This window comes from the organism of the source record quoted next, unplaced genomic scaffold, assembly GCF_019419815.1.
Source record: "Pyrus x bretschneideri cultivar Hongxiangsu unplaced genomic scaffold, Pyrus_bretschneideri_v1 Contig28, whole genome shotgun sequence".
Classification (NCBI taxonomy): Eukaryota; Viridiplantae; Streptophyta; class Magnoliopsida; order Rosales; family Rosaceae; genus Pyrus; species Pyrus x bretschneideri.
In genome coordinates, this window is record NW_025999590.1 from 1,056,423 (window position 1) to 1,072,602 (window position 16,180).

The 16,180-nt window shown below is 36.1% G+C and overlaps 2 protein-coding genes and 1 pseudogene across 3 annotated transcripts; 1 reads left to right on the forward strand and 2 right to left on the reverse strand.

Moving 5' to 3' along the window:
• Nucleotides 1–2,468: 2,468 nt before the first annotated feature.
• Nucleotides 2,469–4,325, reverse strand: LOC125479368 (annotated as a pseudogene).
• A 3,950-nt stretch (nucleotides 4,326–8,275) lies between these two features.
• LOC103927482 (trihelix transcription factor DF1) lies at nucleotides 8,276–10,582 on the forward strand. 2 transcript variants are annotated; one of them, XM_048588224.1, is made up of 2 exons: nucleotides 8,276–8,972; nucleotides 9,092–10,582. In XM_048588224.1, exons 1-2 carry the CDS (start codon nucleotides 8,587–8,589, stop codon nucleotides 10,374–10,376), a joined length of 1,671 nt encoding a protein of 556 aa, XP_048444181.1. In that variant the 5' UTR covers nucleotides 8,276–8,586; the 3' UTR covers nucleotides 10,377–10,582. The 2 variants fall into 2 exon arrangements, with proteins under 2 accessions (XP_048444181.1, XP_048444180.1); XM_048588223.1 differs by having other exon boundaries at nucleotides 8,278–8,972; nucleotides 9,089–10,582.
• A 392-nt stretch (nucleotides 10,583–10,974) lies between these two features.
• LOC103927530 (transcription factor WER-like) lies at nucleotides 10,975–11,908 on the reverse strand. Its single transcript, XM_009336469.2, has 3 exons — nucleotides 11,776–11,908; nucleotides 11,567–11,696; nucleotides 10,975–11,482 (listed from the first exon to the last, which is right to left on the reverse strand). The coding sequence occupies exons 1-3, from the start codon at nucleotides 11,906–11,908 to the stop codon at nucleotides 10,975–10,977; spliced, it is 771 nt and encodes a 256-aa protein (XP_009334744.2).
• Between the last annotated feature and the right edge of the window lie 4,272 nt (nucleotides 11,909–16,180).

The following is a 16,180-nucleotide window of genomic DNA, read 5'->3' on the forward strand; positions in this document are numbered from 1 at the left end:
TAAGTTGATTAATTTGACTAATTTGGAGATCTCCGATATGATATCCTTCCACTATTTGATACGTTGCAGTTGAATATATGGCAGCTGATATATATATGTAAAACGAGAAGGACATGCATCAAAAGTCGAAGATTTATATGATCTTAACTACCCTGGTCCAAGATCTCACAGACCATTGATAACAATAACTGGTAAAACTTGGCTAGATAATGACAAAGGTTATACTCTTTCCTATGAAGCTGGAAACGCTTGGACTTGGTCAACATAAAAACTGGCTTAATTAGCTATACCTAGTAACGGTCATAAACTGCCACAGTTGCAATCTAATCCTCGATTTTCCTTTCGTATTATCTTACGTCTAACACTTGTCTAATTCTTTGCTTAAATCATGTCCCAGATTTGCTATGGATTCTGGGCATATTCCACTTGAATATTTACCCTTATATCAGTCCAAAAGTTGATTTGTTTTTTACTAGTTGTTATATGCCACCAATAAGACTAATTAAGTTCTTAATTGCATGATTAGGAATCATTAATCAAAGGCGGTAGTATTTTATTTAATTTCAAGCCTTATCTGAAATCTTAGTTTCTTTCTATGATGTGAACTCTCAAAGAATTAAAGGGTTTATACTGAAGTGTTAAACTTACTTATTGAACTAACATACTGTTCAATATAATTAACCTGCAGATATATTTGTCTCTAGTATATATACTCTATCCAACGTACGTATACACCAAATTATGTTTGAGAGTGCGTATTTGATATTTATTTGAAACCCATGAATGATTAATACTGCAAAGTCAATTTGCGTATAGATGCACATAGCTGATCATCATTCATTTTCAATAGCTAATTAGTCGAGGAGTTGTTTCATAATTCAACAATCAGAATATACTTAAAAAAAAAAGATATGGTGATGCGTGGGATTTGATATTGTGATAGTATGCTCTCATATCGGGAAGGAAGTTGACTTCCACTCAAAAACTAATTCGCAATATATGGATCATAGCTTATACAGTGTCTCAATTAATTCCCCGATATGAGATTCGCACTCAACAATTCAACGTCGAGCACCAGTCTACTAATTATAGACTAGTATTATCTTGTCCAATCCTTTGCGTGATAAAAAGCTTGAAATTGGTGGCATATGAGACAGCTATGGTTATGAAAAGTTGAAAACAATGAAGTTGGTTTCGGACAATGTTAAACAATTAGTTATAATCCAAGTCCTTCTTGTGGAATTAACATATAAACTTATCTGCAGAAATCTTGAAAATTTGGATGAATCAAGTTATTTTCGTTGTGGTTGATGATGCTTACAAGTAATTTTCCTGTTCTTTTGGATAATAACTAGACGGTGGGCTAAAGGCTTTGACAATCAAAGGCTATTGAGTTAGAACGGCAGATGAAAATAGGTAGTTAAACTTATTTAATTGTGTAAGTCTTAACCAGTTCTGCTGTGACTTTTTAAAAATGAAAGACTATTTTTATTTTTTTCACGATGTTCTGAACTGCTATAATCTGAACAGATAGCGAGATCAAGAATTACTGGAACCTCTCATTTGAGCAAAAAGATGAAGCAAAACAGAGCAGTTTCAGAAAGAGCAAAGGGTCGTCTGAGCGTAAGAATATCAAAGCAATGGAGGTACGTGAATGGTTTGACAATTGGAAGAGAGGATGCCTTCAAGTCCAGCTTCAATGGCAACGAATTCTTCGACTGCTCTAGCGATGAAGGACCTCTGAATTTGGAGTGGATGAATAATTTCCTTGAAATGGATGAGAGTTGGTTTACTTTACAGGACATTTGAGCATTGATTTTATTTTTATTCTTTATTTTCCGGGTTCGTGATACTTGTTAATTTGTTATTAATGCATTTGTAAGGGTTTTTTTCGTCGCTAATTCTACGAAAATCCCACTTATATTTTCAGTTGAGGTTTATTTTCCCGGAATTAACAAATCATGTGTGGAACCGGAATATTAGGATCTCCGTTGTGTTAGTCTTGAGTTAACGGGTGACTTGGCACAGACCACTTTATGAAGAATCTCACCTCACACTGTGATTTCCTGTAAATTCATATCCAAGACATTATTCACATTATTTATTTGATTAAATTTGATAACATTTCTCTGCGTCTCCTTTGGTAAAAGAAAAGCGACTTTCATACTCTCATTTATACTCATACACACCTCTATCTAGAGCCTTAAAATTTAATAAATCAAAAGAAATTCAATAGACAAAAATAATAAAAGAAGTGCAGAAAATGAAAATGAGATTAGTACCCGATAAATAAAATAGTTTTAATTAGACTTAATTTGAAACTAGTTTTATTATAAGAAATGGTAGCAATTTTTAAACTCCACCTTATGCACTCGATATTAAATATTTTACAATCTTTTATGCACTCAAATTTACATGAAGATCCAACTTTTATTCAAATCTACTTATTGGGCACCAATTTCAGCATCTTAAATCCTATGCAGTATGATTGGAGTTCCATGTTGTGGCTGCACAGTAATGTACATAACAGGAGCATGAGTGTATGAGGGAGAGAGCTCGAAAGTAAAATGTTGAAGAATCATAACCGGAGCCATCTTTGATTTTATCACAGAAAAACCTTGCGCAACTCCTTCAGCAAATCTCTCTGGCTTGTACTCCTAAACATCTTCACCCCAATATTTTGGATCAGTGTGAAGAATCAGAGTAGGAAACCCAAATCTACCACAGCAGCTGGGATGGAAAGCCCTCCTGTATTGGTTTTCTGGAAGGTGTGCCCATACATAAGTAGCAAATGTGAATGTAACCTCAAAACTACATTCAGTATTATCGAAACCTGCGAAAAAAGTGATCGGGTAAGGAAGTAAGACATTTGTGGATGCAAATTTCTTCCTTCTTGATTTTGAACAAAATTGCACCTACAAAACAAATAACACCTTAGGTCAAAGCCAAAAGCCTCACGTGCCCATGATGATTTGGGGGGGGGGGGGTTTGGCCAAAGAACCTCCAATACCAAATTTAGAATTTTGAGGGAACATTGTTTGAAGAATTTAGAGAATTTAGCAAGAGAATTGGAATTGGGTTTTGGAGAGAATGAAAGGGTTTTTATAGGAGTGTGGCCGGCCTCCTTGGGTGAGAGAGGACTGGCCACTTGGCTCTCTTTGTGGACTAGGTTCTTGATTTGTGTTTACTTGGGCATAATTGAATAATTAACTAATTAATTAGCCAATTAATAGAATAATTGCCTAATTGATTGGCTAATTAGTATAATAAAAAGGGAAAGATTTGAGAGTTACCTTGTGGAAAGGATTTGATGAGGATGGATGAAATAGGTTTTGAATTGTTACCTATTTTGTGCACTTTTGATTTGGCTAAGGGATGATTACCTGCTACTCGCGCATAGGAATTCCGATGTGCCTCAAGGGTATTCTTGTCCTTTTAATCCAAAGATCAACATGTCACATTGTGATTATTTTTGGCTCCACAACATTTGCATTCAGTATCATGAAACCTGCGAAAAAAGTGATCGGGTAACGAAGTAAGACATTTATTGAGGACATCGTTATGCATGTTTGTAATAGAGACTACATGCGTATAGCATAATGTCAAGCTCAATTTAGCAACTGGTTTTACTATAACTAAAAGGATGTGACAACTGCACAAAAATGTTGACAACGAACATCGAGTGATATTAAAGCGCACATGGCCAGACGCGGATCCATGCACAGGTTAATCTGGAAAAGTTAGCTTAGGTGACTTGGAAATTCTGGGATTGTTATTTAGGTAAAACTCCTTCAGCAAATCTCTCTGGGTTTAATTCATCAATGTTTTCACCTCAATATATTGGACAATAGTGAAGAAACATAGTCAGCAGCACAAATTCAAACACCAGCTGGGATATTGGAAATGCGTCCAGCCTCCTACATTGGTTTTGTTTTGGGTGTGCCTCTATGGAGCGGATATAACCTTCGAACTTCCTTTAATATAATCGACACTTGCACACAACAAAAAATCCGGTTAATGAATTGCGTTTAAATTGATGTTCATATTCACTTATCACATTGTTAACCACATGTGTGTAATATTAAAGGTGAAGAATTGTTTTTTGTTATGATAAATAATTGTGGTACATGTAACATTAAGCAGGAAGCGACTTACAATCTTGATGTAATTTAGGGCATCTAAATCAGGTGTGTTCTTTCCACACAGACGTAGGACTTCTTCTCTTGCTTTTTCTTGCCAACTTGGATGAGCTTGAGGGGGAATATTATAGTGTAGAGGATAATATTATTAAATTGTTGCCATGTGTCAATATATAGAATAGCCATGTGTCACAAGTGTATTAACGACTCTTAGGTTAGTTATCTGTGGTTGTATTTATATAAACAAATCTTGTAATAATTGTTGATATAATGAAAGTACAGTTTTCCCTCTCTACTTTCTCTCTCTTCGAACTCTCTTAGTTTCCATTTCTGCAACCATAGCTCAATCTTACTGTTATCAATCCTCAATTATCATGCTATTTTGATCTTGTTCATTACATTGTAATAGTAAACTGAGCAAATAATTTGCACCCACTTCACCATTTCCATGGCTGCTTGCTCTTTTCTGCTGATCATACCCCTTAATATTGCTTTGATTTCGTTGTCCAAGTTGTACCTCATCCTGTTCTTTTTAGTGGGTATGAATCTGCACCGAGAGAGAAAACTAACTTGGGCTGACAAATGTTCATGAAATTTAAACTCAAGACATGGTTTAACAAAGCGAAAACCGAATGCCACTAGCCCAAGTAGTAATGTGCAAATAAAAACTACATAATAAAGTATTGTTAGTTTTAATAAGCGCGTAGCAGTATACCTTTCGCCTGGGAAAGTCCTAAAACAGCTTGCTTTTTTGCAGCTCAAATATTTTCTTCTCTTCGTAGTTGCTTCCATAGGCTGTTCCGGCTATAACATCACCGGCAAGGTTTTGAAATTCAGGAGCTACATCTAGTTCACATTTTCCTTCATGTCCGACTAAACTTTCCCATCGATTAATCAGACCAGACAACTGGTTACAAATGCAGGCACCATCCCCTGTAAGTTTTATTTTTTTATTTTAACCAGAAACCAGAAAGTAGGAAGTTATTCGATTAATTAGTGTAAAGCTATAACCGAAGAAAGTTGAGGTTTTATTGTAAATTTAATTGATAATTTTTTAGTCTCTCTTCCAGTGTGCTTTATCTTTAGTTATTAGATTAAATAAATTAAATAATAAGAGAAAATAGAGTGTCTTTATCATTTTCTTATTTTTTTTAACGAAATTTTGAACGTTACGGACAGGTTAAGCTCACACTCATCCAATTGGGTTCAATTTTGGTAACAAATTGGAACCAACTTGGGGGAGACCCAAGGAGCAGCTTGAAGGGGAGTCTGGCAGGGACAATGATTGTCTGCCTTCCTACTTCCGGTACCCTCTCGTGCCCTCTTATTTTATGTGATTACGGTTAAACCACGTCAACATTTTATATTGTTTTTTTATAGAGATAATTAGACAAAAATGAATAGTAATATAAAATATTAACTTTACTTAACTGTGACCACACAAATAAAAAAATACGAAAAAATACCAAAAGTGAAAGGACAGACAATCTTTGTCCGTCTGGCAGAGCCCATACCCAACTTTTTCAGTCGAAGTTTTGGGGTCAGCATCCATATTTAGAACCCAACTGAACTATAGACAAAATTACAGGAGTAACATTGAGATTTGTGGTCCTGCTCACCTCACCATTTTGTTTATCAAATTTTATTCACAATATAAATTTGGATACAGCATTAACACGCACTCGTGACGAATTATATTATCAGAGCCAATTGAGCGACACATTTGACAAGGTTTAATTTATTAAAATCTTAAAAAATGACATAATATGACGTGATAAAGTTTAATTTATCAAAATCTTTCCTCATTCGGGTTTGTACCATACAGTTATTGGAAAAATTATTTCAATTTCACATTTTGATTTCGAATGTTATTAACAACTTCATTATTGAATGAGTTTTGTACAATAGGACTCGTTTGAGAGCGATTATGGGCAAACCAAAATCACTTGTAGAGTATCTAGTACAAAAATTAGGCTCCGCATGAGAATTAATCAATTAAAAGTGAGTTCTTTCGATACCAAATCAATACAACAACAACAACAGTAAAGTCTTTTCCCACTAAATGGGGTCAGCTATATGAATCCTAGAACGCCATTGCGCTCAGTTATGTGTCACATTTTCCGTTAGTTCCAAGTACTCAAAATCTTTTCTTAGAGTCTCTTCCAAAATCTTCCTAGGTCTTCCTCTACCCCTTAGGCCTTGAACCTCTGTTCTGTAATCGCATCTTCTAACCGGAGTGTCAGTAGGCCTTCATTTCACGTGTCCAAACCACCGTAACCGATTTTCTCTCATATTTCCTTCAATTTCGGCTACTCCTACTTTATCTCGGATATCCTCATTCCTGATCTTATCCTTTCTCGTGTGCCTACATATCCAACGAAGCATTCTCATCTTCGCTACACCTATTTTATGTACGTGTTGATGCTTCACTGTCCAACATTCCGTACCATAAAGCATGGATGTCCTATAAAATTTTCTCTTGAGCTTCAGTAGCATACAACGGTCACACAACATGCAGGATGCACTCTTCCACTTCATCCATTCAGCTTGTATTCTATGGTTGATGTCTCAATCCAACTCTCTGTTCTTTTGCAAGATAGATCCTAGGTAGCGAAATCGGTCGCTCTTTGGTACTTCCTGGTCTCCAACCCTCACCCCTAACTCATTTGAGCCTTCGTTTGCACTGAACTTGCATTCCATATACTCTGTCTTTGATCGACTTAAGCGAAGACCTTTAGATTCCAATACTTTTCTCCAAATGTTAAGTTTCGCATTTACTCATTTCTGAGTTTCATCTATCAAGTCACTAATGTATAAAATCAGTTCTACAAAAAGAAGCCATCTAAATGAGGTGAAAGATTTTCTTCATACATGTATACTACCTTCACGACATCATATGTTAATCATGAGAAATTTTTCAATGTGTCGGAAAAACGGCCAAATTCACTAAATATCATAATACAATCGATGAATTTCTTTTTTTTTTTGAAGTTTCAAACTAATTGTTAATCATATTTATATGTCATATATAATTCAAGTAGCACGAAAATAATACGATAATAGTATAATCGTGTCATGACTAAACGAGAGCCGACTATTGTTGCTGAGATTTTGACACTCACTTTTTGACACTGCAAATGGACCATGAGAGAGAGTTGTATGGTTGGCGTCTACCAGTAATCCTACAATTGTCAAACTGACATTTGCAAACTTTGAATATTGGCAGTTGGATGGGATATGAAATCGCGACTGGTCATTGTAAATGGAGATTTGGGGATTCCGTGATTATATTCATTCATCGTACATCGTCCGATCAATTTTCTTTAGGTACTATTTATATTTAATGTTAAAATTTAAAATTTAAATGATTTCTAATTGCATAATATACGATGAATGGATATGATTACGAGATCTCCAGCAAAAGGATCTGACGAGGATCCCTTTCCATTAGAATTAAGGGAACTTTAACGAAAAACCATATTTTTTACACTAAAAAGTCAATCTTGATACTATTTATTTTACCTTTTATTTTGTTGTTATCATTAAAACTCAAAGTTTTCAAAATATTTTCATTAGTTTTCCTTATAATTAATCTTGAGAGACAAGTCGACAGCATGGCCAATGTACTCTCCTATTCACGTGCCACATACATCGTATGCTTCCAAAAGGACGTCACTCTCTCTTTCATGTTGGACGACGACATAATATTCAGATTCTGATGCGTGTCACTGTGGGCCCCCATGAGATTGCCTACGAGTCCGTTCCTTTTCAGCTCTTTACTACCATCGCACGTGTCACTTCGTGACTATGTCGCCCATCAAGGAGTACAAGGAGCAAATTCCCTCGAGAGAACATTTCTTGATTTTTATTTTATTGAGTTATAAAAAAATTTCGAAACACAATTGGTTGAAGATAATTGCTCTATTCAAAGATAGTGCCATAACACATACGGACTCAACAGTAAACGATGAGCGCAACGTTTACTGTCGTCAGAAATAACACTTTGTGCAAGTCGAACGTGTGTTGAAGAAACTAAACCAAAGAATTCTTTCATCACATTGTTAACAAAAACATTGACAATGTTGTTAGTTTCTTTCCTATTTATATTAATATATATATAAAGCAAATCAAAATAGCTATTTTGTTCAAACAACCCAAAAGAACATTGTCAAATTCTAAAACAAATATTTCAAAAAAAGAAACAAAGAACGATAATATGACTAGACGAACTCTGGGAGCTCCAAATCCTTATCCTTCCCTACTCTCACTCTCTGAAACTTTCAGTCTGTTATGCGTTTGAAAGTTGAACCTTTCAAAAGATCTTTCTGTTAAGATTTGTTTTTCCAATAAGAAGAAGAAGAACCCTACTTTCCCCTGCTTCAAATATTTCAAATTTACAGTGACAAAAACATTTTTTTTTCTGTTTTCGATTTGGAGAAAAAAAGATATGCAGTCGAATTTTGAAACAGCAGAGATTGGTAATCAACAGTTCATGGATTCTAGCTCATCAGTTTTACCAATCTTCAGTCCTCAGAAGCAAAACCAGAACCATTTCCTTCAACAGTTTCATCAGCAGCAGCCGTTTAGTCATGTCAGTCAAATAGCTCAACCGATTCCGATTACCCACGACCTGTTTCAACGACAGAATCATCTCCAGTTCCAAGCATTGCTGCAGCAGCAGCAGCAAGAACAGCAGGAAGAAAGCAGGCTGCCATGGCAGCCGAGCCCTCTAAGTTTCAAGCTTGGTCTCAGTGAAAACAGTGGACCACATAACTTAGGATTCAAAAATTGGCAAACCCAAGAATATTATGGGATTATAAGAGAACCCATGTGGTAATTTTTGTTGATATTGCAGAAATTTACGTGCTTATTTGTTGTACTTGTTCTGTGCTCTCTCTGTTTTTCATGCTGACCTTGTTTTTACCCCCCATGTGTTTGTGTTAATGCAGCAGTTGGAAGCCTCTTGCCGCGGTAGTCCCCGACACAACAAACAACAGGCAGAGGCAGGAAGAAGGGGAGAGATGCAGGGACTTGGAGGAAAAACACAGGCTTTATGGTGAGCTTGAAGCAATCTATAACCTTACAAAGATGGGGGAGGGTAATCAGAATCAAACTGGCTCTGGCTCTGCTCTCACCGGCGAAAACTGCCTGAAAAATGTGGGATTTCCTGTGGTTTTTGGTGATTCTAATGGCCTCAATGTTGCTCCAGCTGATACATTTAGGGCAGATAACAGATCGGAAGACTCCATTGGAGAAGAGGTGTTGGTGAGGAAGATTCGGAAGAGGAAGAGGAAAATGAAGGAGCAATTAAGTTCAATGACTAGGTTTTTTGAGAACTTGGTGAAGCAGGTTGTGGATCACCAAGAGAATCTTCATAAGAAGTATTTGGAAGTGATTGAAAAAATGGACAAAGAGAGAAGGGAGAGAGAAGAAGCATGGAGATGTCAAGCGGAGGAGAACCATAAGAGAGAAGCCATGGGCAAACTCCATGAGCAGGCTATAGCTTCAAGCAGAGAAGCTCTCATTGTTTCATACATTGAGAAAATCACTGGCCAAAGAGTCAACCTTCCTCCTAGGGAAATCCCATTGTTGTTGCAGCCCGATAATTCAAGCGAACCTGAAACCGCAGAGGAATTGACACCCTCCAAACCTGATAACGCAAATAGCAGATGGCCTCAAAATGAAGTCGAGGCTTTGATTCTAGTGCGCAGTAGTGTAGAGTCGAAATTTGCAGAACTGGGGTCAAAAGGGCATGTTTGGGAAGAGGTGAGTGCTTTAATGGCTTCAATGGGCTATCAGAAAAGTGCCAGAAGGTGCAAGCAAAAGTGGGAGAACATCAACAAGTACTTTAGGAAAACCAAAGACGCTGCGAAAAAGCGTCCTCTGAAGTCGAAAACTTGTTCTTATTTTAGTCAATTGGGTCAGCTGTACTCAAAAACACCGACCGTCCCTTCATCGTCGTCTTCGGTTAGCATGGATGTTAGCATTCAAAGGCAAGGATGTTCGGAGCTTTTAGAAGCCTTTATTGCAGGAAGAGAGACGGGAGTTGCACATAATCTGCCAAATGGGAATTTTGAAATCTCCGAAAAGGGTTCGAGTAGGTTGGATTTCAATGGCATTGGTGATGGTAAAGTAGAACATGTGCAAGGAGACTCTGGGAAGGAGAAGGAAAACGATGAGGATGATGAAAACATGGATGAAAGAGAAGAGATGGATGGTGATGATTCTGACGAATAAGGTAGAGCATAGCCATCGGACAAAACTAGGAAGGTACGCCACTTAATCATAGCCTGTAGTTCTTTTGTTAACCTAGGAATTTTGATGTGTTTTTGGCTATTTGCTTGAGTCTCAAGCATTTTTTTAGTAGTGTTTGTTGCTGACAGAGTTTGAAGTTGAATTAAATTTTCCTTTTTGGATATAACATATTGATTAATATTGGAAAATGTTGGTTATGTCTACTTACGCATCGAACTAGTAATTCGTATTCATGTATATATTACTCATTTTCTCTTTAATTAGGTCATAGGTGCAATGAAAATGACAAGTAACCACAACGATCATTCTGTTTACAAAATCGGTAAATAATAAAAGGAGCGTTCCATTTACGGCAAAACCCAAAAGACCTATCCTGTAAGCTATCTCCCGGAAAAAGGACGTATGGTTTAGAAACTAAACCAAGAAAGCCTAGGAAATGTTGCCCTTTGTACCACCAAACACAAATGATATTTGCCATATATGGAAATATTGGATGAAGGATGCATGATAAGCAAATATACTAGGCCATTTTAGTTGATATCGACACTCAAAGGAAAAGAATCAAGTACCCAAAGAAACTTCAGGGCAGATAAAAGTCGTAAGCTTCCCAATCATTTAGCAACTCCTCCAAATGCAAAGGAGCTTCAGTGGTTGGGGTTGACATTAATGACCCATTTCTACAGTTATTTGTGCAATCAACAATCTTCATATTCAGTTCACAAAGCTTTGTGAAGTCGGTATGGAGAAACTCAGATATGCTAAGTTGCCCTTCATTGAGATCCGTTATGAAGTTCCGTGGCATATCACTGTCACTAGTGTTAGGTAAGAATCCATCATGGCAATCTGGTTCTGCTTCTGTATTCTTTTCTTCAATTCCATTGTTTGTTGGTCTGCGTTCTTCTTTGGTAAAATGTGAATCGGTCTCGACTGATGACGCAGCTTCTGTAGCCAAGTCTTCAATGGTTTTCCTCTCATTTCTAGACCTTTCTGATTGGTTTTCTTTTGCCTTCTTCCTTAAGATAGAGTTCCAGTAGTTCTTGATCTCATTGTCTGTACGACCTGGAAGCCTTCCAGCTATCAATGACCATCTACATGTGCCGAGAACTATGAAACACCCATAACTAGGACATACTACTTAACGAAGCTTACAAGGTTTACGTAACAATAAGTACCTGTTGCCTAATAGTTTGTGGAGTCTGATGATCAATTCTTCTTCTTCTTGTGTAATGTTGCCTCTCTTGATATCAGGCCTCAGATAATTCAACCATCTAAGCCTACAACTCTTCCCACATCTCTTCAGACCTGCACCGAATATGCATATTTCATAAACATTCATGCGTTGTAACTAAGAAGCTCGTACGTAGAATTGAAGCCAACTCACCTGTTTCCCTCGATAGTTTCTCCCATCTCCCTTCGCCGTGCTCTCTGACATAATCAAGCAGAATTTGGTCTTCAGCATCAGTCCAAAATCCTCTGCGCAGTCCATCCTTCTCACAACGGGAGCTTCTTCCCATTTGTCACTCACTTGATTCTGTCTCTCTCCTTTTCTTTCAGAACTGCACTTTATCGCGCCATTGTCTTTGGAAGTGAACGATTTTATATACTAGGTTCTGTTGTTTAGTCCAATAATACTATAAGAAGACATAGAAATCTGTTGGTTTGTTGTTTAATCTAATATTAATATAAGAAGACTTTGAAATATGTTGGTTTAGTTGTTTAATCCAATATTATTATATGAAGACTTAAAAATCTGTGAATAATTTGTTAATCAACTTTTTAACAACGTGGTTAGGATCAAAATTGAAGAATTGAACCGACAGAAAAAATGGTATCAGATTTTTGAGTTTTCGTTTGTGAAACAATGTGTTAAATCCAACGGTTAAAAAGAAAACAGGGAAATGTATGAGGTCAAAGGGGAGGTGCAAAAATCACTCATGTATTAACTTGTGATGAGTGGATGAACATGAATGACTTTTTAATGCTAAAAGTACCGAGCAGTGTTTGTTTGTGTCCAAATTTTCTTCTAGGCCGCCCGCTCCGACCGAAAAGAGAGAAGCAGTGATCAATTACAAAACTATTGATATGGTGGTGGTTTTTCAGTTGGAGTGATGTGTTGCCTAGGTTATGACAGGTACGGATTTTGCTTAATTAATCACTAGTTAATGATATCATAGAACTTGGTTGTATTGTTAATTACCTTATTTAGTTGTCACTTGGACCCGCAATGCCACTTTATGAAGCTACAAAACAAATTAGGGCCGGCTAGATTTTGATTCTCGGGTCCTCCACTGGGGGGAATATTGCAGATGAAATGTAATTGGAACTTAGAAGGCAGGTAGGGAATCAGCATATTATATCTGGGTAGTTGCATGATTAACAACTATAATTAGCATTGAATCTGATTTATGTTGGTTTAACAGTTAGGTTAAATTGCACCGGAAGTCCTTGTACTCGGATTTTCACTTTCGTCTTTGTATTTCTTTTTCGTTGCATTTGAGTTTTGTTTTCATTTTCCGTCCAATTCGTCAACTAAGTTGATTTCCACATCTAGAGGCGGATGGACATTCAAATCAAAGTGATCCCAAGACTATGCGGAGTCCAACAAATATACATGTGAGGTTTTTTGAGGAATTTCCAAATGTTTGGTGTGAGTTTCTTTTGTGTCTATCAAATGTTTGATGTAAAGCTTGCTAGGCGTATCTCGAAAGTTGCATCGACAACACTCAGACAAATTCTCTCTGTATCACTCATCATATTGTTTTGGCATGTGTCGGTATCTGTTGACATGTGTATACCATGTTTGACGAAATGCCTCCATGAACAAATTGATTTTTTTGCGTGTGTTTTATTTCTATCTTAAAACTTGTATTTAACATTGTGACCCACTAACATTTTCACGCAATCAATCTTCTCACTTGGACAACCCTGGAAGTTTGTTGTATTTGATGACCGGTGTAACGCTCCTAACTTAAAAAACATAAAAATAATAAAAACGACTAGGACGAAAGTGTAACAAAATAAATTAATGGGACGAAAGTAAAAATCAGGGTGACATACACAGACCTTTTGTAATTCAGACGAACAATTATGCAGCTGAAAGCCTGGAACCAAAACAATTTGTTTTTAATTTTACTGTGTCAAACGGTGAAACATATGGCTAGAAAACAATGAAAGTTGGTCGGCTTTGTGGTTGAGATGAAAGGGCTTTATTCCCTACTTGCAAACGAGCACAAATTTCCAAATAGTTTTGTTCTTGCTCTGAGACTGTGAGGACCCCGATTTAGTGTGTGTTTTAGATCCAAATCCAGCACAATTTTTATTTGTTTCTTGTTGCATTTGTTTCAGAAAACCGAGGTTTGGGTTATTAGTTTATTGGATGATTGATACCTCACTTGTCTTGGTATTAGATTAGTTGGAATAATCATTATCTTTTTATGGTAAGTTTGATGTTTACAATTATCGTTATTTATAGAGAGTGAGAATATCTCTAATGGAAAAATATATAAATGTTTTCATTTACATATTTCTACGAAGATGAATAATCTACATTCCTTTATTGGGAAATTATAAAGAAAAGATGTGAAATGCCCTATTTTTCATATTATACAAGAGATGCCTAAGTTTAAGCTTAAAGAACGAGAATGTAAAGGCAACGCCTACTCAGCTAGCTTAATCCACGTCTACAAAACTTAAATAGATGGTAGGGCTAAGATTTTTGGCCCGAAATCCGGATCCCTACCCGATTACCCCCGAACCGAACAAACCTGAAAAGAAAAATATATTTTTTATATGTTACAAAACAAAGGAGACATTGGATGAGGGAGAGATTGATCTCAACCGTTCATGTATCCCCAAACACAATTACTCTCTCTCCTCTCTTACTCGAATAAACTCAAACATAGAGGACAAGTCCTCAGTTTCTCGACTTGATCTCTCGCTCTCTCTAACTCTCACTTGCTAATGCTAGTGACGACAACAAGGGTTTCATTGAAACCAAGAACGATACGATTATATTCGTAGTTATTGTGAATGCAAATTTCTTCCTCCTTGTTCTTGGACAAAATTACATATATAAAATAAATTACACCTTAGGTCAAGGCCAAAAGCCTCATGCACCCACGATGAATGAAGGGACTTTAGCTGAATAACTTCCGATGCCAAAGTTAGAATTTAAAGAGAAAAGTATTTGGAAAGTTTTTGAGAGTTTCGCAAGAGTGTGGAAATAGGTTTTTGGAGAAAAATTGGTAGTATTTATAGGGCATGGCCGGTCCCCTTTGGAGAAAAGGTGGCTGGCCCTTTGGTGTATTTTTTGTGTGTAATGGGTGATTAATTGGTATAATGGGTGATTAATGGGTTAATTAGGAATTAACCCATTAATTAGCCTAATTAATTTAATTTATAAGTAAGGTTTTGAAGGTTATGGAATAATTTCCTTGTAGAGGATATGGAGTAAAGATGCATGAGATAAATTTGAACTTGTTGCCTATTTTGGGCACTCTTGACTCGGATGATGGATGATTCTCCACTGCTTGCGTGTAGGAAACCCGACGTGTCTCGAGGATAATTTTGTCCTCTTCACTAGAAATCCACATGTCGTCTCTTAATTATTTTTGGCTCCACTGTTATAAAACACAGTCAGACTGAAGAGTGGCCATGTTACTTCGATTTTGGCTAAATAGCATGAATTTATACTACGCTTGGCAAAACGAGAAGTTGTTTTCAATTATCAATTAGAATGTGAATCACATTGCTTCATCTCAACAAGACTAACATGCAAATATTTGTACTACGTTTGACACTTTTTGCTATGGATGATTTGTTTACACGTTGATTAACATAAAAGAATAACTACTTTGAAAGCATGATTAACCAAAATTTGTACTACCTTTGACATTTTTTGTTATGAATCGATTTGTTCATAAAATATGCATTTTATGAAGCTTTCAAAATTCAAAATGTTTAATTTGATCAGTAATGTATTAATCAAGATTTTTAAAATTATTCCTCTTATGAATCGATTTGTTTAGAAAATACCGAGTGTTGTCTAAGATTTAAAAAAAAAAAAAAAAAAAACAAAACAAAACAAAAAACCTATTTTTGTGTCCTTGAATCCGTGTTATTGTGTTGCCAAGAATGAATAACAAATTTATCCTGGATGTGACATCGTCATATTGATAAACATTTACGTATGATTGCCTATTTATAATCTTAAGTTATAATATTGATAAACATCTACATATGATATAACATAATAAATTAGTAACAATCGATGTCACGTTTACCTCAAAATGGAATTGGATCCTCTCCGAGGAACTGAACAATACGGGCCGTTGGATTAAAATCTAACAGTTATAATTATTATAATTTTTAAAAGGACCTTCCTGTTTATAGTCGTTGGATCAAAATCCAACGGCTATAATTATTATAATTTTTAGAAGAACCTCTCTATTTATAGTCATTGAATCAAAATTCTAATGGTTTGTGTTATTCGGTCAACAAAATCCCAAAGCTTTGTCTCGAAGAAGATCTAATTCCCCCAAAATTATCTACCACAAAAATCCTTGCAATGTGCTGTCAAATCGCACTTAACCACTCCCACATGCAAGATAGCAGGGATGTATAATTGTAGTCGTTCTCATGCTGTGTTACCATAACAGTTTTTTATTGTGCTTAAAACACGAATAGTACATATTCATTAGTATTATAATGGTGAGAAAATTGATTAAGTCTTTAATACAAATATTTATATTTATATAATAACACGTAATATATTATGCGTGTTACAA